We start from the raw sequence: 26219 nt of genomic DNA on the forward strand, positions 1-26219 counted from the left end.
GCCATTATGTTTTAAATTCACAGAATTACATACAAATTTCCCTTGGAACAGAGCCCTGGAGGGCTGTAGTGCAAAGCCCTGCCCAGAGCCTGCCCTTCACACTGCTCAGGGTCGTGGCCAGTGGCTCTGAAAGTGCCCAGAGGTGGGAAATGGGAGTGAATGATTTCACCTGAAGTGTTGAAGGGCTCTGAACAGCCCTGAGAGGAGTTCCAGCCAAGCTGCTCCAGATTCCAGCAGTGCTGGGGGTGCTGGAGAGCAAAAAATTCAGTGTCCAACCATCCTGATGTGTTCAGAAATGGGGCTGGCAGTGCCCAACCCCAGCCTTTGGGGAAATGCAAATATCCAACCCATCAGCTGCCCACGAGAGAAACTCAAGTGCATCCAGCACTGGGGGGAGCCTGGGACCTCCACAGAGAGGAGTTTCCATTGGATTTGGGGTTTCTTCCCAATACTGACAATATTCTCTCCTCCTCCCCTGCAGGAAGTGGTTTCAGATGAAAGGCTCCAAGGGGGGCAGTTGCTGGAGGAACCCAAACTTTTGCATTTCAAAGGCAACACCTGCAGCCTGCAGATCTCAGTGCTGGACGTGCCTCCCTTCCTGTGGAGAATCAAACCCTTCACTGCCTGTCAGGTACCTGCAGTTCCCTGCTTCCCTCTGCCCTGGGGGGTAAAACCCAAATGAACCGAGGTTCCTTTTATTTAAACAGCTTTAAACCTCCCAAGCATTTAACAAAAACATGTTGCCTTTTGATTCTGACAAACACAGATTTCGTTTATACCAGAGCGCTGTAAATTTGTCATTTTACAGAAATGCTTGTGCTTTCCCTCCTTTCAGTTGCCTCCAACAGAAGGCAAATATTCCTGCTCAAACTTAACCACTCCTCAAGATGTTTCTAATATCTGTCATTGCAGTTTTGATATAACTATGGAAATACGGCTACAAATGACATTTAAATGTAACCACGAGTTCAAATCACAGCACACAGAGACCAAGCATTAGAACTGAAGAGCAGCAAATTGGTTTTTCTCTTCTCCATTAATTAAGGAGGCTGTTGAAAACCGCAAAGGAAAAATCAAAACAAAAGAAGGATTTCCAAGGATTCTGATGACTGGAAATCCTAAGGAATGTGCTGGCACATGGAGTGGGCTGGTTTTAAAATACAGCACTCAATTAGAATGTACAATCTCCCTTCTCCCAGAAGCAGAGACTCAGTTATTCATCCTCCAGGATTTTGGCAAAAAAACTCTGTTTTAAATGTGTTGCCACATTCCCCAAAACATGAGGGTAATGGGCTCTGGAAGTTATAAACACAGAGCCAGAGCCAGAGCAAGCCTCTCCTCGTTAACAACGTGGGGATAATTTGGGCTACAACTTCAGAAATGAAAGAAATTAATCCTTTTCAGCTTCTGAGGGAGAAGAACTTCTCAGTGTTCTGTTTGTTCTTCTCACTCACCTGTATTTTAAAAGCCAAAGCAAGCAGGGTTAGGATGGCCCAGTTCTCAGCAGAGACCTGCCAGTGTGTGCCCAAAAGAAAATCAAATCAGAGGAGTTTCCCCTTAATACAACAAATTCACTTCTGCCCTCAGCAGATTACTGAGCTCCATACTTTGATTAATTTATTGTCTCCTAATCCCTTGTCCAAACATGAAGAATAAATGTCTGGAATTCAACCTCCATGTGCCACTTAGAGCCTGATCAGAGCAGGGACTCAGGGCTGGAAAAAAGCCTGTGCAAAACCTCAGCTGCCAGAACGGGCTGAGCCAGGGCTGCCCTACCCCAAAGGAATATTTACATTTTGTAGCTGAGTGTGATTGGGATGGCTTGGACAGCTCAGAAACACAAGCACTGCTCCTAAGAGGAGCTGCAGAACCTCCCCTGGCTCCATGCTTCCCTCGCAGTGAAAAGTCTGGTGACAGCTCTGGTTTGCTTCCAGCCTCTTTATAAAGAATCTATTTTTGCACGTGGAGTTTCTTCCAGTGTTCCCTGGGTTCCTCTCCTACGTCCCACCCTGTGAGAGCAGCTGCTTGTGCTGCCTGGCAGGAACAACTGAGCACAGCCTGTTCCAGGAATGTCTCTGGTCCACCACCAGAACCTCCCCGGGCAGTGTGGGGAGGGAAGATTTATGGAAATGATGTCTCAGACAAGCAGCAGTGCTGCTCCAAGGCCGGGGCAGTGCATAAATCACGCTGAGGAGCTGCTGGAAGGCAGCTGATGGCAGCTGGCACCAGCATTCCTGCAGACTCTGCTCAGAGCCTGTGTTTGTCCTGGCCTGGCAGGAGCAGCTGCCCAGGGCTTGGCTCCCTGCCCACCCTGGAGGATCCAGAGCAGGCAGGGATGGGCACAGAGCTGGGCAGCACCTCTGGGTGCTCAGAGCAGCTGTTTGCTCCCATCCTGCATCTCCTGCAGGATCCAGCTCTGCCTGGGGCCATGAGATGATTTACAGCCCCTCTGTCTGCAAGGAGCTTAATTACAAATGCAGAATGGAGCTGAAATCATCTCTGGAATACTCCAACCACTCATTGTTCCAGCACTCCTTGCTGCTCTGCATTGTTTCACGCAGCTCCTTTCAGCTGAGTGATTCTTCCACTCCGAGTGAAAGCAGAGATGATCACCCTGAAAAAAATCTAATTACAGTTGCTCCACTTCTAACATTTTGCTAATGTTTCCTTTATCACTGTGAGCATCTTACAACTGCTGCTGCTCCCAGCTCGGGATCCAGGCTGGCTGGGGACAGGCAGGGGGCACAAGGGGAGTGTGGCAGGGCCAGGGCAGCTCCCAGGGGGAAATTTCTTTGGGATGGAGAGGGGAAGGGTGGCAGAACAAGGGCAGCTCCCACTGGGAAATTCCTTTCCTTGCATTCTGGTTACAAGGTGATTCCAAGGAGGAATCCTGATTTTGGCAAGTGCGAGGAAGTGGAGTGCATCTTTTTTGTGTGTCTTTAAGCACCTTTTTTAAGAGTCTCCCATTCCTTGTTCCCCTGGGTGAACCCTGAGCTCTCAGTCGTTGCGACACCTCAGTGTCATCAATGCAATCCCCATTTTTTGGCTCAGAGCTGGGGGGGGATGTTACTGAGCTGGCCCCAGCAGAGCAGGACGTGGCTGCTCCCCCTCTGGCCGTGTCCCCTGTCCCTGAGGTGTCCCTGTCCCACAGGAGGTGCCATTCTCCCGCGTGTGGCGCGGCAGCTCCCGGCCCCTGCTCGGCGCCTTCTCCCTGGAGCGCTTCAGCCCCGCCACCACCCAGCTGTGCTGCACCGTGAGCGTGCGGCAGCTGCAGGGCCACGAGCAGCTGCTGCACGTCCAGACCTCCGTCCTCGAGGTAAAACCTTTGGTTGTGGAACTCCCTGGGATGGGATGGGTTGGGTTGAGTTTGGTTGAGTTGAGTTGGGTTGGATTTGGTTTAGATTGGTTGAGTTGAGTTGAGTTGGGTTGGGTTTAGTTCGGTTGGATTGGGTTTAGTTTGGTTGGATTGAGTTGAGTTGGGTTGGGTTTAGTTGGGTTGGATTGGGTTTAGTTTGGTTGAGTTGAATTGGGTTGGGTTTAGTTGGGTTGGATTGGGTTTAGTTTGGTTGAGTTGAATTGGGTTGGGTTTAGTTGAGTTGAGTTGGGTTGGGTTGAGTTGGGTTGAGTTGAGTTGGATTGAGTTGAGTTGGGTTGGATTGGGTTTAGTTTGGTTGAGTTGAGTTGGGTTGAGCTTGACTGGGTTAGAAGGACCTTAAAGCCCATCCAGGCCCATTTGCCATCTTAGGTGGCTTTGAAAAGCAGCAGAGCCGCCCTTTGATTTATGGGCTGGAAAGAAAGACAGGAAGGAGCCATCCCTGCTTTCTGCCATGCTGGTTTCCATCAGGTTTTAGAAAGCCAAGGGTGTAGGGATAAGGCTGCTGCACTAATTTACATTGGCTTTTAAATCTACACTGCAGAGGGGGCAAATGTGGCTTCTGCCCATCTTGGCTCTAACTTCCCTGCCCTTACCACATAATGCTGCTTTTCTTCCAAGTGTTTACTCATAGGAGTAAATTTTGTTGAGCAGATAGCATTTGATGGATAGGGTTGTTAGATTAAAAGGTGCTTTTTAGGGCAGAGACTGGGCAGGGCCACTTTCCACCCTGCCAGGTTGCTCCAAGCCCCTTGGACCCTTCCAGGGATGGGCAACACCTCTCTGCACGCCTGGTTTTGCCCTTTCCTTGTGTGTTTTTTTGCTCAAAGCTGGAACCAATCTTTGCAGATCTCATTTCCAGCAGAAATCAAGGCACAGAGACTCCACAGAACTAAGAATAATTTATCAATAATTTAATAATTTACTGTTTGGGCTGGTGGCTGCAGGTTTCTAGCAAGAGGCTCTTGCAGAGTGCTCAGGGCTGGGGACAGGGCTGCAAACTGTGCCCAGGGACTGGGCCCTGCTTGTGGCTAAAAAAAATCATGGCTACAGCTGGGCAAGCTGCTGATCTGTCCCACAGCCACGAGATCTTCAGCAGCTGCATTTTTATAGATTATTGAGCATCTTTGTTGATTAATCCAGATTAATGTTTCTGGATTAGAGCTCTACACACATAAATGCAGGGAGTGCAGGAGCTGGTCCAGAGCAGCACAAACATCATCCTGTGTAAAAGCTCCTCAGAACCGGCTGCGTGTTTCCTCTCCTTTATTGTAATTTCATAAAACCCCTCCGTCAGTCTCTCTGTGTCTCCAGCTCCTGTTGCTGCTGCCTTGTTCTCTCTCTCTGCTGTGTTTTTAAGGGCCCTGTCTGTACACAAGTCCCCAGAGCATGTTCTGGTTCTGCTTCAAGCAGATTTGCTGCTGTAGAAGGCTTTCTCATGTCTATCTCCAGCAGTGATTGAAGAGGGAGGATAATTTGACTGCAAAATAAATCTATGAGTGACAACTCCCCCCCGGAGCTGCTCCGTGCGTGACAATCCCCGGAGCGCCCGGGGTCGCTGAGCTTATCTCACACGTGCAGGGCAGGAGCATCTCCTGCTCTGCATCCTGAGCAGGGCCCAGGGCTGAGCCTGCCTGGCCCCAGGGATGTGTCACAAATGCTGGATGGAGGCTGCACCATCGCTGCTGGTTAATATTGATGCTGTGTCACTCTCGGATGAGTAATGCACTGAAATTTGACTCTGTTATGCAAGGCTGGTGGGATTCCATGGTAAAAGAGGGGCCAGATCCACAAAGGGCCTGGATTTTAGAGGGGCTCAGAGAGCTGAGGTGCTTATGGAGTTCAGGTGTTTAAAAAAAACCCAAAGAGAGAGAGAAACAAACACAAATTTTTACATCCATGTTTTGAGTTTGAGCAATCAAAGATTTAGAAACCCAGCACTGCTCTGTAACACAAAAATAACCAAAAAAGAAAAGTCATGGAAGGAAAATAACACCATTTCAAGTGTTTTTATGCACAGGTCCTTGTGATGTTCTAGGTGCTGTTTCACAGATCACAAAAGCACCTCTTAGCTCAGTCATTTCCTGTTGTCAATGCAAGCGGCAGGAGGGATCCGAGGCCGGGTTTGATGCTCCCTTCACCTGCTTTGCTTTTTACCTGCTCTGCTTTCCCGTTCCCTGCAGACTGAGAGAGAAAACATCACCTTCTTTGCCCACGAGGACAGCGCCTTCCCCGCCCAGCTGGGCCCCAAGGCGTTCAAGATCCCGCGCTCCATCCGGCAGCGCATCTGCGCCACCTTCGACTCGCCCGGCGCCAAGGGCAAGGACTGGCAGATGCTGGCCCAGAAAAACAGCATCAGCAGGTGATGGTGTTTGAGTCTGAGTTTTGTATTTTCCAGATTCTGCACGGTGTTGGTATTTAACTCTGAACTCCACACAAAGTGTTGGCGAGTTGTTCTGACAGCTCATACAAAATGATCCTTGTCCAGCCCCAGGACAAAGGACACTGCTTCAGCTTCAGCCCCAAAAAGTGCAAAAAACACAAATTGAGGGGAGAATCTGGGAGGGTGGGATTGCATAACCTGGAGCTGGAATTGGACAATTAACCCCAAAATATAAATAAAACAAAACTTATAAAAGTGTGAAAACTCGTGGGGTCCATCTTGGGCAGCCGGGCTCCTGCACTGCCCAGGGTGAATCCTTTAAAAGCCTTTTAACAAATCCCATTTTATTCCTTTAACTCTGCCCAGCCTCTGCTCCAGGCACCTCTCCAGCAGTGCCCTGGGGGCTCTGGCAGCTGGAATGGGAATTGTTGGCTGTTCAGGGGTTGCTTGGTTTGTTCCCTGGTGTCAGGGGTGTGGGATCCAGGGCTTGCAGGGCTGAGAGGGGTTCGCTCCTCATTCCAGCTGCTGCTCCTGCTCTCCTGGCCACCCTCAGGAGTCCAAGGCTGCAGAAGGATTTTGCCCTTCATGGGAACAGTTGTTCAAATTACTTAGGAGGCTCCACATTCCCCCAGACAAATCCCCTTGGCTCTCATGGGTGCATTTCCTATTCCAAAATGAATCCTGCAGGTTTTTGTTTTTTAGGGGAAAGACATCTTTAAAAGAGACAGTCATGCTCTACTGTTAGGAGTAATAATATTATGATTATTAAAACTGAAAGATGCTGTAAAAACCAATTTACTTCTTACTTTGCTTTTTCCACTTGGCTAAATTAAATTGGCGGAGGCAGCTCCCTCACAAAAATATTTTCTGATTGTCACAAACTCTATAAATGTGTTCCCAGGAGAGCAGAGGAATACTTGAATCAAGCAAAGTAACTTTCCATTGGCTCCTTGCTTTGCGTGGGAACCTCAACAAACCACATTTGAGCCAAAGGAAAAAGAGTTTGGGATAAACACTTTGTTTTACCAAATTCTGTGTAAATCACCCCTGCAGGATCCTAAAAACAGAAATAGAAAAGCACAGATAAAATGTGGTGTGTCTTTGCATAACCACAAGCATCAAGTGCTGTAAATTCCTCTCCCTGGCAAATCCTTGCTGTGTTTCCTGAAGGGATTTGCTTGTCCATGCCAGGGGCAGAACAGCTGGGCTGGGGACACCCTGGGCTGGTGGTCACTGTCCTTGTGGCAAGCTGGGCATGTGCCACACCCCAGGCTCATGGTCACAGTCCCTGGGCAGGTGCCACACCCCAGGCTCATGGTCATTGTCCTTGTGACTCCCCAGGCTCATGGTCACTGTCTCTGGGCAGGTGCCACACCCCAGGCTCATGGTCATTGTCCTTGTGACTCCCCAGGCTCATGGTCAGTGTCTCTGGGCAGGTGCCACACCCCAGGCTCATGGTCAGTGTCCTTGTGACTCCCCAGGCTCATGGTCACTGTCTCTGGGCAGGTGCCACACCCCAGGCTCATGGTCAGTGTCCTTGTGACTCCCCAGGCTCATGGTCACAGTCCCTGGGCAGGTGCCACATGAGGAACCATCACCCCCGGGATTCCTCATCTCATCCCCCAGCTCTGCTGGAGCGTTTTCCTTTCCCTCCCGTGCATGGTGCTGGGCACAGGGCACAGCTGCAGCCCCTCACCCTGTCCCTCATTCCTGCAGGAACCTGTCGTTCTTCGCCGCCCAGAGCAGCCCCTCCGCCGTCATCCTGGACCTGTGGGAGGCGCGGCACCAGCACGACGGGGACCTGGACTCGCTGGCCTGTGCCCTGGAGGAGATTGGAAGGACACACTCCCAGCTCCCAGACGTGGCAGAGCCCGAGCTCGAGGAGCCCGAGTTCCCCTGCAGCAGGAACGGGCTTTAGCACCTCTGTTCAGGACACACAGCCCTGAGCCCAGGGGACAGGGACAGGACAGGGGGGTCTGTGCCTCTGGGGATGGAACTCACCCCATCAGCATGGGAGGAGCAGAAACAGCCCTGCTAAAAACCCTCTGGTGATGAGGAAAACAAGCTTCTCCCCATCCTCCCCCACTCCAAACCCCTCTGTTGGTGCCCCAAGCCAACCTGCACTCGTGTCAGTCCCGGGGCAGGAGGGACAGACACGGAGCCATAGGAGGTAAATGTCGTTGTGTATTTAGGAACAGTCATGTTCATGTGATGCCTAGTGAAAATCAACAGATAATGGTGGATATTTCGAGCCACTGGAGGTTGGTCCTGGTTAAAAGGTTTCTCACTTCGAGAGTGGTTTAAAATCCCATCACGTTGTCACTTTATGTCTGCTGCAGGAAAACTGAAAATTTGGCCTTATCCTGTTCAGATGTTTGAGGAATTAGAAGATCTCATCATTATTTCATATCATGCGTGTTCCAAATAATTTGTTTTAAAGATTCAGCCCCTTAATGAATGTACATTTGCTGCAGAGCTTTGCTGCCTGCTCTGTTACCAAAATTCCAGAACAAACCCCTTCTCTCTGAGACTGGGGGGTGTGCACACGCAAGAGGAATTTTCTAATTTTCTACGTCTGCAAACTTTCTTAGGCAAAAACTGTCTTTGGGGGTGGATTTAAATAACCAAATAACACACGGGAAATTTCCAGCCCTGTTTTAGCAAGCTGAGATATTTATTTTTATTACTTCATGCTCTGAGCTGAAGGTGGAGGCAATCAGCGCAGCTTCACTTGGGTTTGGTTTCAGGTTGAAACCACAAACCCCACACGGCACTGCCAGCACTGGCCTTGATTTCGTTGCACAATTTGGGAATTTCAGAGGAAATACAGAGGATCCAGAGCTGTCTGTGTTACTTTGTTTTAGTTACAAATTATATTTACCCCCAAAATCAGAATCTAACAGGAGAATTTGCCTCGTTTTTTACCCATTTAATCCAAATATGATTTATTACTTCAGCCAAACCAAAAAGAGCTGTCACTGTGAGCGAGGGCCTGGTGGAGCTGGCACTGTCACCATTATTTTGTCCATTCTTTTCACTCCCATCCTTCACCACAGCCGAGGTGCTCCTCAGTCCTGGCTGCCAGGTCACAACCAGGATAAACAGAAATGAGGCTTTGGGAGCTTTGTGAAAATGCAGGAAACCCAGAACAAGGATTTGGGGGCTGGTTCAGCCTCGTGTTTGCTGAGAGCAGCAGGACAGGCCCCAGGGCAGGTCCAGTCTGGAATTATTCCTTCACCAGGACTGCAGCGTGAAAATCTGAATAACATCAACAACAGCAGCAGCAGCAGCTCTGTCCTTGCTCCTGCTGCTCCAAAATCACCAATGTGTGTCCCTGCCCAGCCCAGGAACAGGCTGAGACTTGGAAATCCTGAGAGCTGCGCAAACATTTCCTGCAGCTCAGCATCTCCTGCAGCCTGGCAGGTTTCGGGGCAGACAGAAATACCGGCTGCAAGCTGTCCCTGCTTTCTGGGCTGGAATTGTATCTCCAGTGGCTGCCAGTCCTCCTCCTACTCCTCAGAAACCTGCTCTTCGCTGGGCAAAATGTCAGGCATTAGAAAAACAAAACAAGGAAAGGCACCCAGGGAAAAAGAGGAGCTGCGGTTGTCGGGGAAACCAGCGCGTTTGCAGCAGGGGATTTGATCCGAGCGCCTCCGAGCAGCTCTGACCCAACAGCCGGGGCTGGGGACCCCAGCACAGCCCAGGGGCTCCATCCCATCCTGCATCCTGCTCCCCAAACCCGCCAGACCCCCCAAAACCCGGGGACAAAGGAGCTGCGAGCTCGGCACCTCCAGCCTTTGCTCAGGGAGCAGCCGGGGCTCTGTGCAGCCTGGGCTGGTCCTGTAAAGCTCAGCTCAGAGCAAAACCCCAGTCTGGGCTGGTCCTGTAAAGCTCAGCTCAGCACAAAACCCCAGTCTGTGCTGGTCTCACAAAGCTCAGCTCAGAGGGAGGCTCCAACCTTTGGTCCCACAAAGCTCAGCTCAGCACAAAACCCCAGCCTGGGCTGGTCTCACAAAGCTCAGCTCAGAGAGAGGCTCCAGCCTTTGGTCTCACAAAGCTCAGCTCAGTGCAAAACCCCAGTCTGGGCTGGTCTCACAAAGCTCAGCTCACAGAGACCCCAGCCCCAGCCCAGAATCCCAGTTCCACCCACGATCCCACGGAATTCATGCCCTGGAAGGGACAAACGTCCAAACTGGACAATTCCAGAAGGAAGCTGCTTCCCCAGGGCAGGGCTCAGCTGGACGTTTCCCTTTAGGTTTTGCTCCCTGGTTTTTCTTCCCTTTGACTAAAGCAGTTCTTCTTTGCTGATCTCTCTTTTTGAGAACCTGAATCAACAATTCTGGAGTTTTCCTTCCTATTCCTGACTGTTTTGATGCTCTTGTGCTCTTCAAATGAATCAGAAATGCCCCAAATATTTATTTCCTTTCTCTTAACAAGATCTTTTAGAAATCTGTGCATGTATTTATATGATTTGACCCAAAACACAGATATGGAGGAGCACCTGGAAAAGGATTAGAGGCCAGAAATTAAAAATTCATTACTTTCTTCTGTTGTATAAATTATGATATTTGAAAAACAATTTTTAGTAGAAGCTAAAAGAAAGAGAAATGTGATTTTCTCCCTTGTAGATTCCACGTGGCTGCCCTGCCTGTGCTCAAGAGAAGGAGCCATTCTGATTTTACATCACCAAAGAATCTGCTTTAATAGATTTTCATCTTCCTGAGCACTTTGCCCAGGTATTTCTGTGCCATGAGTCATTGCAGACTAATGGCTGCATTTTAAAAATGACTCCCAGCTCCGCCAGCGCCATAAAGCTCATTTCCATTCTGCACCGCCCTGCACTCCCACAGAAATTTTATTGGGATTTTTGTAATAGATGAAAAGATACCAACACAGTTCTATTAAAATCCAGGGGGCTGCTTTTGTCCTTCTTTTTATCTGTGGCTGCAGCTGCTCTCCCCCTCTCTGGCCTGGGCACTGCTGGCTTTCAGAGAATCTCATTCAGCACAAATCACCAAAAAGGACCTTGCAGGGTCCAGGATGTTCACAGCACATTGCAATCCATTCTTCTTTTCCACCTGCAAGGCAGAGCTGAGTGAGTTCTAAAGCATTCAATGACTGATAATTCCAGAGAATATTTCCCACAAAAGGAAGACACAGCTCAGGTCCACGGTGAGTTTAACAAGGCAGGGACTGGGCTGAGCTTCTGGTCACCTCCTGAATCCTCTTTTTTTTTCAGGCTGGTTCTGCCTGTAAAACACAGATTGCAGCAAAGAGCTCTGTTAGTTCTTGGCTGGTAATTAACTGAGTGGAAAGCAGGAAATGAGATTTTAAGTCCTTGACAACCATGGATGATGTTCAGGGTTGCCTGTCTGGCCTTTCCTTGGCTGATTCCCCCAGGGAATTGGGAAAGAGAGGGTGAACATCTAAGCCCCCAGTCCAGTTCCTCCCACTGTGACTGATCCCAGCTGATAAATGGCTACAAAAACGTGAAGTGTGCACCTTCTGTGGATTTGGGTAAGATAAAAGTCTGGTGAGATTCTGAGCAGCATCAGACAGGAGATATCAAAATCCCCATTGCATTTTCAACTCCCAAAACTTTGGACCAGCTCTTAGGTAAAAACGGGAGGAGGAACTTCAATCCAATCCAACACAAATATAAATAATTCCTTAAAAAAGGAGAAAAAAACAAAAAAATCCCACAAGTATTTCTCTAGAGAGATCTCTTTTCTCTTCTGCTCCTTTATTTTTGCAATGGATGGGTTGGGACTGGGTTGGTTCCTTGCTGCTCTGCCTGAGCATCCCCCCCTGCCCTGGGCTTTGTGTGTTTGGGGTGAAGAAGGGCAGAGCTCTGAACCTTTCTGCAGGATGAAGCTGAAGGAGTGGGCGAGGGAGACTGAACACGGAATCTAAAGCATGGCCTTGGCTTCATACCACACTTTCTGTGCCTTGTTCTATCGATGTAAATTCTGAATGTTGTACAGTGAAAATACTTGGGAAAGACTCCTTGGAAAAGGCTGCACTGGCTTCTTTTTTTCAGCACATGTACATATATAAATATCTATACATATATATATATTTGGTAATGCCAGGCAGCTGTGTTCTATTGTCCTGGACAAGTCTGAGTGGACACTTTGGATGTTTTCTGTCGAGTTTCAGAGCTGTATGGCCCCGGCCCTTGGGCAGAGATGTACAGATGGGAATTATGGAGATCAGCTATTTATGAATAAAGAGTCTTTTACTGAGCCCTGACCCTGCTGTCCTTTCACTGCCAGGGCCAAGCGAGGCCAAGCACTGGGAGTGGGTTACACGGAGTTTGGGGGTGGATTTCTGGTTTGAATCATTAATTTCATTATTTCCCTTCTTGAGAACAGCCCCAAAACCCTTCCTGAGCCATCCCAAGGACTGGAGGAGGGACAAAGCCCCCAGCACATTCCCACAACATTCCAGGATGTCCCAGGACATTCCAGAACATCCCAGGACATTCCAGGATGTTCCAGGACATCCCAGGATGTTCCAGGACATTCCAACTCATCCCAGAACCTTCCAGGACATCCCAGGACATTCAAAGATATTCCATCATGTCCCGGGACATTTCAGGATATCCCAGGACATCCCCAGACATCCCAGGACATTCCAGGATGTTCCAGGACATCCCAGGATATCTCAGGACACCCCAGGACATTCCAGGATGTTCCAGGACATTCCAGGATGTTCTAGCACATTCCAGGACATTCCAGGATGTTCCAGGACATTCCAGAACATCCCAGGACATTCCAAGACATCCCAGAATATCCCAGGACATCCCAGGTACACAGCCACGCCCAGGCTGTGCCCGGAGCCCCCCCTGACCCCAGGCTCAGCCTCCCCCCTCTCAGGGTGAGCAGCTCATTAAATCTCCCCGCAGGTGATTTTTATTCTGATTTTTATTCCGGCTGCCAGAGCCGCAGATTTAGTGCCCCATTCCTCACCTGCCCTTCCCTGCCTCTTATTCCTCTGGATTTGTTAATGGCCTTTTCTCTTGTTATATAATCCTGTCAGGAGTGTAAAAACGTCTCTCAGGAGTGTTCAGGGGTGTAAATCTGGCGCTGCCAGCGCTGAGTGTTGGTGGCAGCAGCCCCGGCCCGTCCTGCAGTAATTGTCACCACATGATGGCAAAGTGGGAGACTTAATAAGGTCATAAAGCAGAATGGCATGAGCCGGGCTGATGGGGATTTTTTTCATTAACATTCAGCAAATCTGGGTTCGGTGGGACAATAAATTACAGCAGCTGAGCAGAAATGACCCGTTTGATTATTCAAGATTTTCCAGGAGTGTTGGGAGAGCAGCAGGGCCGGGACAAAATTCTCATAATAAAAAAAAAAAAAAAAAAAAAAATTCCTCTGTGCCCTCCAAGCTCTGGTCACCGAGCTGAGCTCAGCTCTGGAGGGGGGAGAGGAGAGGCTGTGCAGCTAATTTAGCTTTGAGTGGAGTAAAATCAAATATTCCCATCAAACCTGGTGCATGCTGGTGGCAAAGAGTTCTGTACTGATTGCGAGTTTCCAGTGCAGAGACCTCAATCAGCATCAGGAAAGTAAAATAAAAAAAAAAAAAAAAAAAAAAGAAAAGAAACAAAATGAAATTAAAAAAAAATACAATAAAGTAAAGTAAAGTAAAGTAAAATAAAGTAAAGTAAAATAAAATAAAATAAAATAAAATAAAATAAAATAAAATAAAATAAAATGAAATAATAAAATAAAATAAAATAAAATAAAATAAAATAAAATAAAATAAAATAAAATAAAATAAAATAAAATAAATAGAGATGGTGCCTTCCCCACCCAAGTATTTCCCTGTTGTTTGATCCCATCGTGTCCTGAAGCTGCACCTGGAGCACAAAGTGACCTCAGAGCCCTTCCCAAAGGCCAGACCCGGCACTGAGAAATACCCGAGCCACTGCTGTCACTCCTGGGCTAAAAAAAATCTGCTTTTTAAAGGTGCTAATTAGCAGCGAGCTCTTGAGAGAAATGTCAGGCGGTTTGTGGGTGACAAACCCCTCTGAGAGCAGGACCCTGCATTTCTTCAGCCCCACTTGGTGGATGGAGGCATAAATTCGATAAATTCTATAAATTCTCCCCCTCATTACCTGGAAGTTTCCTGCTCAGACACTTGCCCACGGCTAGCAATTATTTACTGCTCATTATCACGGGCTCCTGTCAGATTCAGGGAGCTGGGACTGAGCAGGAAGCAAGGAGCAGAGATTTGGGCTTGTGGAAACACCAACAACATTAAAATGCAAGGGGAGGAAAAGCACCTTAAGCTCCTGCTCGATTTACAAACTGGCTGAGGAGTGACAAGCGTTCCTGAAAGGATTTGTCACCATCAGGCCAATTTAAGGGGCTGTGGCAGTGCTGAAACCTCTTTGTGGGGAGAGAACTTCCCAGTTTTGCTTTGTAGAAAGTCAATTAAAATTCAGACTTTGGGAAAGGTGCTGTGGTTTCCTTCCCTGCATCCCTGGCTGATTATTTCTGTTTAATTCTCCGTGCTAAGGAAGGCAAACACAAGGCTCATTAAAGCCCTGCCCCAGAGTTCACAGGGATTACAGCAAAATATTTACACCAGAAAAAAAAAAAAAAAAAAAAAAAAGGATGCTGCTCTTTAAAAAGTGCATTTTGCTCTGATTCTCCTTGAAGGATGAGTTACACCCTGGCTCATTTCCCCAAACAGCTGCTGGGTTTAGGAAATACTTTTATTTAGAAAATATCCTGGACAAGCAGATCTGGGTTTTTCCTCTTTATTTTTACCCCAGTACCTGGTGCTATGGCAGATAAAAAATGGAAATGAGGGAGCAGAGGTTGTTCCCAGGCAGCAGCGAGGGGCTGCCAGGGCAGCAGCAATTGAAATTTTGGGGCTGAATTAATAACGAGCCTGGCTGGGAAATGCTGCCTGTGCCCTGCAGGGCTGGAAACGTCCTCTGACATTAATAAAAAGAGGAAAGGGGGGCACCTGTGCAGAGCAGGGAGCACGTGGGATGAAAACCTTCCCCGAGTTCCTGCCAGCCCAAGGGATGCTCCTGCTGGCTCTGATGCTCTGCCAGAGGGATTTCACAGCTCCCTCCATCCTTCCAACACTTCCAAGATTTTTTGTTATTTCTCTCCAGGGAAATCACCTCATTATTTCCATTATTATTCCTAACAGCCCCAGGGATGTTCTGAGGGGTTCCACAGAGCAGTTTAGAAACCAGGGGGATGTGTTTGTGGGAAGCCCTCAGTGGGGAAAGGATGGTGCCAGGCACAGCCACACCGGATTGGGGCTGCAGGAAAACTGGGAATGAGGCAAACACGCTCCTGTGCTGCCCCTGTGCCCTGGGTCACCCACCCTGGGTATCAGCAACCCTCACTGTGCTGTCACAGCAGCCCAGGCTGAGCTCTGCCGTGTCAGGACAGCTCCATCCTCATCAACATTGCACAGAGACAGAGGTTGCTCATCAAAGATTGATTCCCCACACGCCACTGACCCTCCCTCAGAGGCCTCTCATTCAAATCAGAGTGAGCCCTCCCTGGAAATCCCAGTGTTAATTGTTCATATCCCAAACCAGGAATTTTTAAATGCAATGCAGGAATTATTATTACATGCAATGCAGGAATTATTAAATGCAATGCAGGAATTATTAAATGCAATGTAGGAATTAATTAAAGGCAGTGCAGGAATTAATTAAAGGCAATGCAGGAGTGAAATGCACTCAGCAGAGCCCAAACAAGTAATTCTCACACCCAGAGCCAGACCTGGATCCTTGAAGGCCTTTACATCCCACCAGGCAGCTCGAGGGCTGTCCAAAATCTGCTTTGGAAGATTTTGGGAGGGCTTTGGGCTCCCTGGAGCCATCAGCTCAGCCTGAGGCACTGCCAGAGCAACCTCAGTGCCAAAATAAATCCTTCCCTGCCTCGGGGGCACCCGGGGCACTGCAGGAGGAGCTGGGGCACTGCAGGTGCATCCTCTCCATCCTTTTCATCCTCTCCCTCCTCTCCTTTCCATCCTCTCCATCCTCTCCAGGTCTGATCTGAGCAGCTGTTCCTGCCCTTCCCTGGCACTGCAGCGTTCCTGGAGCTGCAGCTTGGACAGGGAGAGGGGGGAAATCTTCCCAGAGATAAACTCACTGCAGAGAGAAAGTGGGGAAGGGAAAAAGGGCAAGGAGAGGAAGGGGGAAGGAAAAATGGGCCAGAAGAGAAAGTGGGAAAGGATAAAAGGGTAAGGAGAGAAAGGGGGGAAGGGAAAAGGTCAAGGAGAGAAAGAGAGGAAGGAAAAAGGGCAAGGAGAGGAAGACAGGAAGTAGAATGGGCAAGGAGAGAAAGTGGGAAAGGATAAAAGGGGCAAGGAGAGAAAGGGGGGAGTGAAAGAAGGGCAAGGAGATAAAAAGAAGGAAAAAAGGGCAAGGAGAGGAAGAGAGGAAGGAAAAAAGGGCAAAGAGAGAAAGGGGGGAATGAAAAAAGGGCAAGGAGAGACCACCAGGCTGCTCAGAGCCCCGGGGGTCTCGCAGGCAGGGCTGTGACCCAAACCCTGAGCAGCACAGCCCGGCCTCTCCTCAAACAGCACCTGGATAAACACCCAGCTCTCTTTGCCAGGACATCTCCATCTCCCTTTCCCCAGAAAAGCTCTGCTCCCCTCCCCGGGGTGTGCACACCCCAAGGACAATCAGCAGCACCTCAGCCCAGGCAGAGATGAGCTGGGGCCAGCTCAGCGATTTGCAGAGCTGTAAATTCAGCTGAGTGCAGGGATGGAGATGGTTTGGGTCACTGCCTGCCCAAAGTCAGCCCCTCCATTTTCTGAGTGGCTGCAGCAGGAGCAAACCCTGCCTGGCTGTGCCTGTGCCCCCTCCTCACCCAAATTCTGCCCAACTCAGAAAATCCCTGAGAACAGCCAGTGCTGGGCTGGCAACCAGCTGGGGAAGGGAGAGCGGTATCCTGCCCCAAAACCCCAGGGATTCTGGCCCCAAAAACCTGGAAATTTTGGCCTCAAAATCCTGGAATACTCAGCCCTGAATCCTGGGGATTCCAGTCCCAGATACCAGGGAATTTCAGCCCCAAAATCTGGAAATTTCAGCCCCTAAATCTGGGAACTGTAGCCCCAAAACTCTGGGAAATGTATGACTCGAACCCTTGGAAAACTGGCCCCAAAAATCCTGGGAATTCTAATCTTAGAACTCTCAGAATTTCAGCCCAAAACCCCGGGGAATTTGAGCCCAAATATTCTGGGAATTTCAGCCCCCAAATCCTTGGATCTTGTGGTGTCCCAAACACCAGGACACAGAAAATCCCTGGAGCCAGAGCAAGGCTCAGCTTTAACCCAGGGTTTTAACAGCTCCTGCTTTAACCCAGGCACAGGAAAACTCCATTCCTGCTCCTGCAAACATTTGTCACTGCCCGTGTCCCCAGGGGCTGCCACTGCTGCTCCAGGCTGGCATCTGGCAGGGGGGGGATGCAGAGGAGGTGGGGGAGAAGCTGCCAAGGAGAGGCAATAAATTCATTTTTCCAACACAGGACCAAGCTTGGCGTTAAATGTCAAGTGCTGGGTTGGCAGCTGGGGGGGAACAAATCTCTGCCTCTGAAATTCAGAGTTGATTGGGCCAACTAAGGCAGCACCTGGGAGAGAGCACAGTGAGGATTTCAGGGGTGGCACCTTCTCCCTGCCCAAAATCCAGGTAAAAACCTCGCCCTGCAGAGGCTCAGCTGGGTCCTTTCCATCCTTGTCCCTTCCCTGTCCTTGAATTTGTCCTTCCAGGTGAGTGAAGAGCCTGAGAGAGGCTGAGCTTTGCAGATTTTATTATTTTTTTTGTGTGTGCTGCTGTTCCCAGCCAGCACCGAGCCCGGCCCGAGGCGATGCTGCTCCACACGCAGCAAATGCCAAGAAAATTAAAACTTTCTTCCTTTCCTCCTTCATTTATTTTTTTTTTTCCCTTTCCCCATTGAAATTCAGCATCCACTCCAGCAGAGCTCTCTGCTGCTGGGTGACCTTTGGGTGACATTTGCTTTGCTGGGAACACCAGGAGGGACGAGCCCCGTTCTGGGCAGGGAGGGCAGGGCTGGGGTGCAGGGAGGGAACAGCAATGAGAGCAAAAATCTGATTTTTACTGATCATTTTTTATCACAGCAGCACGATTTCCCCCCTGGGAGAACTGCAGAGGCCCTGGGATCAGGGCAAGTCCTTGGTGGCACCAAATAAAAGTGACAATGGACCAAAAAAAAAAGTTACCTTCGAGCCTGTCAGCTTTGTATATTAAATATATTTAATCTCTATTTATTGTGCTTCTCAATAAGGTATTCCACCTGCTTAAAAAAGCAAAGAGGTAAAAAACACACGAGTGGTGGAGCAAACCTCAGCAGAGCCAGCCAGGAAACAACAGAGAGAATAATCCACTTTCCAAACTTCTGTAACTCATAAATGGGCTGGTGCTTGCACAAGTTCTGCAGGATTCTTGATTTTAAAAATATATGATTAGGAAATGAAACCTTTCTGGCAGTTAGCTCTCACAGTTTGGGGGGTTTAAAGCACTTTTGTAAATAGAATTATCTGCTCCAGAGACATTAGAGGCACCAGTGGAATCTCTTGTGTTACCACATCATGAACATCTGACCTCCAACACGGGGAAATAATGAAAAATTAATGGATCCAGATGTGCCAACCCTGCCAGTGGCAGATGTTCGTTTTACACACCATTTAGAAATCCCCAGTGCATTGGAGAACATGAGGATAAAGCAATGGAATAATGGGAAGGAAGGGAATAAAGCTGGGGAGTGAAATCTGAGCCTTCCCAGGGGGTGGAACACAGGGAAGGGCAGGAGATCACACCAAGAGTGTGTCCCTGTCCTGCCAGCAGCCTTAATTTTACTTCAATTTCAATCTTTATTTATTTATTTATACTTTTATTTTTACTTTTACTTTTATTTTTATTCAGGGACTTCTCTCAGGACACAGCTGGGACTGCCTCCAACAACTTCACCCAACCCTTCCCTTTGTGCTGGCACAAATAACAAGTGGCAGAGTTTGAAGGAACAAAACTCAATCAAAACTCAGCCCCAGCAGGAGTTTTCCAGCTTGGATCCATCCCCTGCCATGAACAACCATCCATCTTTTTGTCTCCTTTGCCCTCTGGGGATTTTGTACTCCTGGGGATTCTTTTTGCCTCTTTTCTGCCTCGATGAGGCTCAGGTGGAGCTGAGCTGTCCCCCCTCAGCTCTGCCCAGGGGTTTCACTGCATCACACCCCAAAAACATCCCAAATTTAACAGGGATCACTCGGCCCACCCTGAGCTCCTGCACTGAGCTCCTGCAGGGGCACTGGGATGGGCACAGGGATACTGGGATGGGCACAGGGACACTGGGATGGGTCAGGGACACTGGGATGGGTCAGGGACACTGATCTGGGCACAGGGACACTGGTATGGGCCCTGGGATGGGCACAGGGACACTGGGATGGGTCAGGGACACTGATCTGGGCACAGGGATACTGGGATGGGCACAGGGACACTGGGATGGGCACAGGGACACTGGAATGGGCACTGGGATGGGTCAGGGACACTGATCTGGGCACAGGAACACTGGGATGGGCACTGGGATGGGCACAGGGACACTGGGATGGGTCAGGGGCACTGGGATGGGCCAGGGACACTGATCTGGGCACAGGGACACTGGGATGGGCACTGGGATGGGCACAGAGACACTGGGATGAGCACAGGGACACTGGGATGGGCACTGGGATGGACACAGGGACACTGGGATGGCACAGGGACATTGATCTGGGCACAGGGACACTGCCCTGCCTTGCTCTGTGGTTTTCCCCTGTGAAACAGCCCCCAAACACCACCTGAGGCAGGAGGCAGCCTGGGCTGGGCTCACAGGAGCCACAGGGGTGCCATGGCCCGTTGGGGCAGCCAGGAGGGCTCACAGAGCCCAGGCCAGCAGGGCACCCCAGGGCACAGGAGGAGCTGGGCACAGAGCCCTGGGCAGGCTCATCCCCATCCTCTGCTGCTCACTCAGCGTTCAGCAGGTGGACACGACCTGCAGGGACTTTATTTACAACTTTATGGGCAATATCTTGGTGATTTAACAATCCCCAGAGGAAAAAAAAATGGAAAGAAAGGAAAAAAAAAAGCCCAATTTCTCAGCTGAGATTAGAGGAGAAACAGGGAAGGGGCAAATCCTGGGAGCACAAACAGATTGCACTATTTATATATGAAAATGTTTCCTGCATCTATAAACTTCCCATGCCCAGGCACTTTAATTAATTGCAGGTTGCCATGGTAACCTGCCAGCCTCAATTACAGCTCTGCAGAGAGGTGAGTGTGCCCGTGGCACAGCAGGTACCTCCAGCCCAGCCTGCAGTGGCACAGAGCCCATAGGAACGGGAGCACAGGGGGTCTCTGAGCCCCCCAGCATCCCAAAAACTCCAATTGTCCAAATCCCCTGGGAGGGCAGAGCACGAGCATCACTGATCTCCTGCAGAGGGGATTTTGGGGAGGGGATTTTGGGGAAGGGATTTTGGGGAGGGGCTGCAGCTCCTGCAGGGCTGAGGGGGCACAGGAACACAGCTGGGGGGGACACAGTCCACAGGTGAGCCCACAGGTGAGCTCTGAGGCAGAGAATCCTCCTCTGGCACAACCAAACTCAGGTGTCACCTGTAGGGTCAGGTTCTGTCCCCTGGGCAGATCAGGCACAAGAATCACCCTCAGGTGTCACCTGTAGGGTCAGGTTTGGCCCCTGGGCAGATCAGACACAAGAATCACCCTCAGGTGTCACCTGTAGGGTCAGGTTTGGCCCCTCAGGTACAGGATTCACCCTGGGCTGCTCCAGCTCCCAGCTGAAGGCTCTGCCCGGAGGTTCCTGTCCCATTAATGATCAACACAGGGAGCTGCCATTCACTGCGGCCTCATAAAGGCTGAGTTCCTTCATCACACAAACCATCTGCATCACAACCAGCTCAAACCCCCAGCTGTGACCCCTCTTTGTGCCCAGGGACCAGCAGGACGGGGGAGGCAGGAGCAGGGAGGAGGGAATGACATTTCCTGTCGGCATTGTCACCGGGATCTGTGCAGAGATAACCTTTGCATCCATTGTGAAGGGTCACCTCCCTCCTCCCCATACCTGCCCTGCCCTTATCTCTGCTCCCCTGTCACCTTTAGCAGGGCTCCTGTGACAAAAGGCAGCAGCTCCTGCTCTCCACCCCCTGTCCTGAGCACCAGGACCTTCCTCTGCCCCTCTCCAGCTCCTGCCACTCCATTGAGTGTCCTTTTCCCCCGTTTCCAATTGAATGCCCTGTTGGGTCATTCCAAAGGTGTCCCTGGTGAGACACTCTGATATTTCCTCCCCCATCCTGCAAGGTCACATGCAGAGAGATCAGCTTGTTTCTTAAAGGTTAAATCCAACTTCCAGAAGAGGAGCTTGAACTTTGGAGAACGAAGGCAGAGGAGAAGCAGCGTCCTCAGAGAACACAAATGGTTGTGTGAGCAGCAGCTGGACAGAAAACAGCAGCTCCATCCTGAGCAACAGCTTCATCTGTCTGTGCCAGCCCTGCTGCCCTCCCTGCAGAGCAGGAGCTGCCAGAGGCTTTTCCTTGAGCAGAGCCCCAGCAGCTGTGCCTGCACTCCCTGCAGGATCAGTAGAGTTAACTGTGAGTGGATGCTGCCCCAAAGTCACAGATTCTGCTCTGCTCTTCTCCAGGAGCCTTCAGCCACCAATTCCTGCACCCCCTCATCCTCCCAGCCCAGTTTTAAGGATCTCACTCTTTAGGAAAGGATTTTATTTTGTTTTTCATTCTCTGCTTTTTTTTCCTTGTGGCCATGCAGTTTTTGGGGTTTACAACTGAGAACAGCATCAATTTCCTGCAATTCCAGCTCAGGGATGTGTTTTCCCTGGCTGATGTTCTCCCACTGAGGGAATCCTGCCCATTTGTGCCAAAGCCCCCTCAAATGAGAGCCTGGAACAGCAGAAACCCCAAACCTCTCCAGTTAAACCATGAACAGCTTTTCTGGGGAGGAATTGGCCAAGCAGCTCCAAGTACCCTGAGTGGGCTGCCCTAAACTCAGGCTGGGTTTATAACACATCCAGAATTTTCTTCAGCCTATCGAGGCTCCATCTTTACAATTTTTTTTTGTTTGTTTGGGTTTGTTTCTTTTGCTCCTCAGCCCTGTGCTGACCAAGTGGATGTGATTTCTCCTTGGCAGGATTTGTGGAGCTGAGGCTGGCAGGGATGAATCCCTGGCTCCCTGGCAGAGCAGCAGCCTCTGGGGCTGGGATTATCAAGGTTGGTTTAGCAGCAAGCTCTGCTCCAGCGCATCAGACATGACTGGACATCTCCAAGGGGCAGCAGCACTGCTGAGGAATTCCAAAAACATCCTTCTGCAAAGCACAGCCAGGAAAAAACACACAAAAACTGCTCTCTCCATCCCAGTTTTACCAGTTAAAGGCACAGCAAAGCTGTGCTGGGTGCCCAGAGTGTTGAGCAGTCGTTTCTGCAAATTCAGGGTTTACAATTTCATTAAATTAAATTAATTCATTTAATTATATTGAATTATATGAGATTTCTCCTTATCTCCAGTTGATGTCTGCACTGGAATCACAGGTGAAAAGGTGCAGGGTGTTCCCATGCATGTTTTATATTTATTTCTATGTGCAAATATAAGTGTCAAAGAGACAGTGGGTCAACACAGGTGCAAAAGTGGCAAATCAGACACTTCCCTCTCCAGTTCTCATTATTCAAGAGCAAGGGAGAGCAGTGGACCAGAAAGAAAACTCACAAAACCCAGGATGTGTTCTGTGCCATTTGCTGAGCAGCAGCAACCAGACATCAAAATTCCAAACAGATAAAAAAGCAAAATCAAGCTCACACCCTGAGAAAGTTCCACCTTTGCATGGGTTTTGGGAAGGAAAAGAAGAATTGACCTTGCTTCAAGGCATAAATCGACCTGTAATGGATTAGGATTTTTTCTGCGAGCAGCTCTTAATTAAGAAGCACAAAATCACTTTGGAACATCGCTGTGAGTGGGAGCCACTGCTGGGGAGTTCTTAAATTAAAGCACCTCTGAGTGGATTGGCCATCCCAGGGCACTGAGGGGCTCTGCACAGCCACAGCTGCAGTGTCACATTCCTGGGGCTTTGGGAAAACCTGGGGACAAACCCTGCTGGCTGCCCTGCCCATCCAGCCCCAAGCTGGGCACTCGTGGAATTAGGAATACTTGGAATGAAGGGGGCAGGAGTGAGGGTTGGGAGGGGTCAGGGTGGTTTGGTTTGGTTTGGATGCAGAGACACCCAACAGCAGGGATCCAACAGGACACGCCTGGCCCAGCACCAGAAACAAAACTCACAAAACCCAGGAGTGTTCTGTGCCATTTGCTGAGCAGCAGCAAAAAACATCAAAATTCCAAACAGATTAAAAAACAAAATCAACAGGGCACACCCAGCAGGGGACACACCCAGGACAGGACACACTTAATAGGGGACACACCTGGCACATGACACACCTGAATGGGACACACACAATAGGGGACACACCTGGCACATGACACACCTAATAGGGGACACACCTGACACGGGACACACACAATAGGGGACACACCTGACTCGGGACACACCCAGCACGGGACACACCCAGCAGCCCAAAGTCCCCAGCCCTTCTCTCCCACTTCATCTCCTGACATTCCCTCTCCTCCTTTTCACCTCCCAGGAGATCAGAGGAGGAACCAGCGCTCACCTCTGGCTCTGCAGATCCCACCTGAGCACCCCCAGAAGGGCTCAGACCACCCACAGCAGGCTCTGCCCTGCTCACAGTGAGGTCAGGGCCACCCTGGGTCCCTGCACACAATTATTGGGACAATTACTGCCTGGAGCAGGAGCAGCTTTCATCTTTCACCAGGAAATTCGGAGGAGGAAGTACAAAGCTGCTGAGGATCCAGCTAATGCCACAGGAAAAGGTCACAGAGGCAGCTGAGATCACAAGCAGTGTCAGGATTATCTCTCTTCCATCTCTATTTCAGCTCTGTTTTTTTATAAAAAGCCAAGTCTGTGCAAACTCGAGGCTTAATACTGAAAGGTGGATGATGCTCATCTCCATCAACAGCACCGCCCTTGGAGCAGCAATCTTTGAATCTAAACCTCTCTGTGAACCTCACACTTGATCCCACACTTTGATTCAGTAAAGAATGAGATGCACAGCATCATCTGTGGCTTTAAAGAGGTTCTGAGCAGGGATTTGAGCAAAGGCAGTGAACATCTCTGCAGGAATTGTCTCCCCTTGAACAAAAGCAGCTGTGGCAGGATCCAGTGACCAGGGCCAAACCCCAGAGCTGACCCTGCCAGGGTCAAACCAACTTCTGACTGCATTTAACTGAATTCCACCTGTTCTGATGAACTGAGTGCTCTCCACCTGAAAACCTGCTTGGGAAAAAAAGCCCCAATAAAAATCCCACCAACAATAACCACTCCAAATCATTTAACAGTTGGGGAAAGCTCAACCAATGATTTTTGGTTTCTTCCCTCCCTTTCTCTTGTCAGCATCTCTTCAGAGCAAACAAACATTCCATGAACCCCTTTTGTAAATTGAGTACAGGCAATGCATGCTTTTTTTTTTTTGCTTTTTTTAATAACAATCTCCCAGCAAGTAATTTTAAAAAGACAGGCCCACAGTGGGATGCAATTTGTTCTCCAGGCTTACACTTTACCCCACTTAATTACTCTACAGGAGTAAATTCCCTGCTAATGGCAGCTGGCAGCTGATGACCTTTAGATCACAATTCTTTCCAAACTTCTGAGAGGGCCCCAGATTCCCCACAGGTGATGCTAAGCTGGTGTTCAGGTGATACCATCCAAAACCATGGTGCTGTTTCCATGGGACCATCCCAGTGAGATCCTGATGCATTATTTACACTCCTGGATGTGCAAACCACTGTGGGAGTGCAGTGATAAAATAACAATGCAATAGCTGTGGGAGTGCAGTGATAAAATAATGTAACCATGATGTTCCTTGTCCTGGGCAGGGGGAAGAAGAGGCTTTTCCTGCACCCCTGAGCACGGCCAAGGCCTGGCACAGCAGCTGGAACATCTCCACTGCCCAGGACTTGTCCAGGTTCTTGTCTGGTGGCAGCTCAGGGTCTTCTGAATTCTGTCAATTCTGCCAGAGCTCTGTCTGCTCTCTTCAGCTCTTTGCTGGACATCTTTACCTTCTTCTCAAACATCTTCAGCTCCTTCTTGGACATCTTCACCTACTTTTTGTAGATCTTCACCTCCATCTCAAATATCTTCATCTTTTTCTCAAATATCTTCCCCTCCTTCTCATATTCCCAGCAGCCCATAGAGGTCCTGCTCCAGCAGTCCTTTATCCATCTTTGTTTTCCCAGTTCCAGCTGTTGGTGTTCCCCAGGAATTTACAGGATTTCCCCCCATAAGTTGATGGGAAACACTGAGGACTGGGCACTGAAGGAAAGCAGAGCTCGGGGAGGAGGGCATCTCAAAATCCAGAGGGAATGTGTTTGCATTTTCCATTCCAAGGGGGTTCCTGCCCTCCTGAGCAGATACCTGAGTTTCAAACCAAGACAAAGGAAGAGTGAGAGAGCTGCAGGCACGTTAATGGGTATTTATAGCAGCATTGATTGCACTGTTTATTCCTGCTCTTTGTGGCAGCTCAAATCAGCCCCATGTCCTTAAGGGGCTCCATTTGCTCCTCACTGATCACCTGAACCCTCTGAGCAGCTCTGTGGCACTGATTGGGGTGGGACAACTTCTCTCCACACACCTCCATCCCTGTCAGGCTCCTGAGGAGGCCATGAGCTTCCTCCAGGAGATTTGGAAGGGTTTTGGGGTGTTCTGCTGAGAGCAGGCAGCACTCAGAGCCTCTCCCCACCCCACAGAGAATGGCTGGTGGGAGGTTCAGGGTTCTTGGATAATCTCCAGCTCAGATTAAAGCCACATCAGTCCCTTTTTCTGGTTCCCGTCCTACAGAAACAGGATTTTCTAGGTCCAGAAGCCTCTGGGATGTTGCCCAAGAAGGGAGGGATGATGATTCCAGCAGCTCCAGCCCCCAGCACTGCAGTGACACAAAGGTGGCCGTGGCTGCACTGCCCCATCCCCAGGGCACAATCCCAATTTTCTTCAGCTCCCAAGGCCTAAACCAGCAGATATTTTGTCCAATTCAGATCTGGAGGGCTGCAGCTCAGTGCCAGGGAGCTCACTCAGCTCTCAGCCCTGGATCCCCTCCTCGTTATCCTCCCATGAACTGTGGGTTTATGTTCTGTGTTTGTGCTGCAGCTGCTGGTGTTCAGGTAACATTTACCCCGGAGCTTTCATGAAACTTTCAGAGTTCCATTATTATTTTTAACCTGCTGCCAGAGGCAAATCTTGCAGGAGGAGGCAGCTCAGGGAGGTTCCTGATGGCAAACAGTGTCCTCAGCAAAGTGCAAACCAGTGCCAAACCAGTGCCAAACCAGTGCCAAACCAGTGC

At 49.6% G+C, this 26219-nt stretch overlaps 1 protein-coding gene across 1 annotated transcript in view; it reads left to right on the forward strand.

Moving 5' to 3' along the window:
* Positions 1 to 9370, forward strand: part of UNC5D (unc-5 netrin receptor D) — a 73597-nt gene extending 64227 nt beyond the window's left edge. Inside the window, exons 13-16 of the mRNA XM_079328990.1 lie at positions 482 to 631; positions 3152 to 3316; positions 5557 to 5735; positions 7473 to 9370. Of these exons, the coding sequence (XP_079185116.1) occupies positions 482 to 631; positions 3152 to 3316; positions 5557 to 5735; positions 7473 to 7674 (696 nt within the window). The 3' untranslated portion in view covers positions 7675 to 9370. The remainder of the gene's footprint in view (positions 1 to 481; positions 632 to 3151; positions 3317 to 5556; positions 5736 to 7472) is intronic.
* Positions 9371 to 26219: the final 16849 nt, after the last annotated feature.

The sequence above is a fragment of the Erithacus rubecula genome, assembly GCF_903797595.1.
Source record: "Erithacus rubecula genome assembly, chromosome: 29".
NCBI classification, from domain to species: domain Eukaryota; kingdom Metazoa; phylum Chordata; class Aves; order Passeriformes; family Muscicapidae; genus Erithacus; species Erithacus rubecula.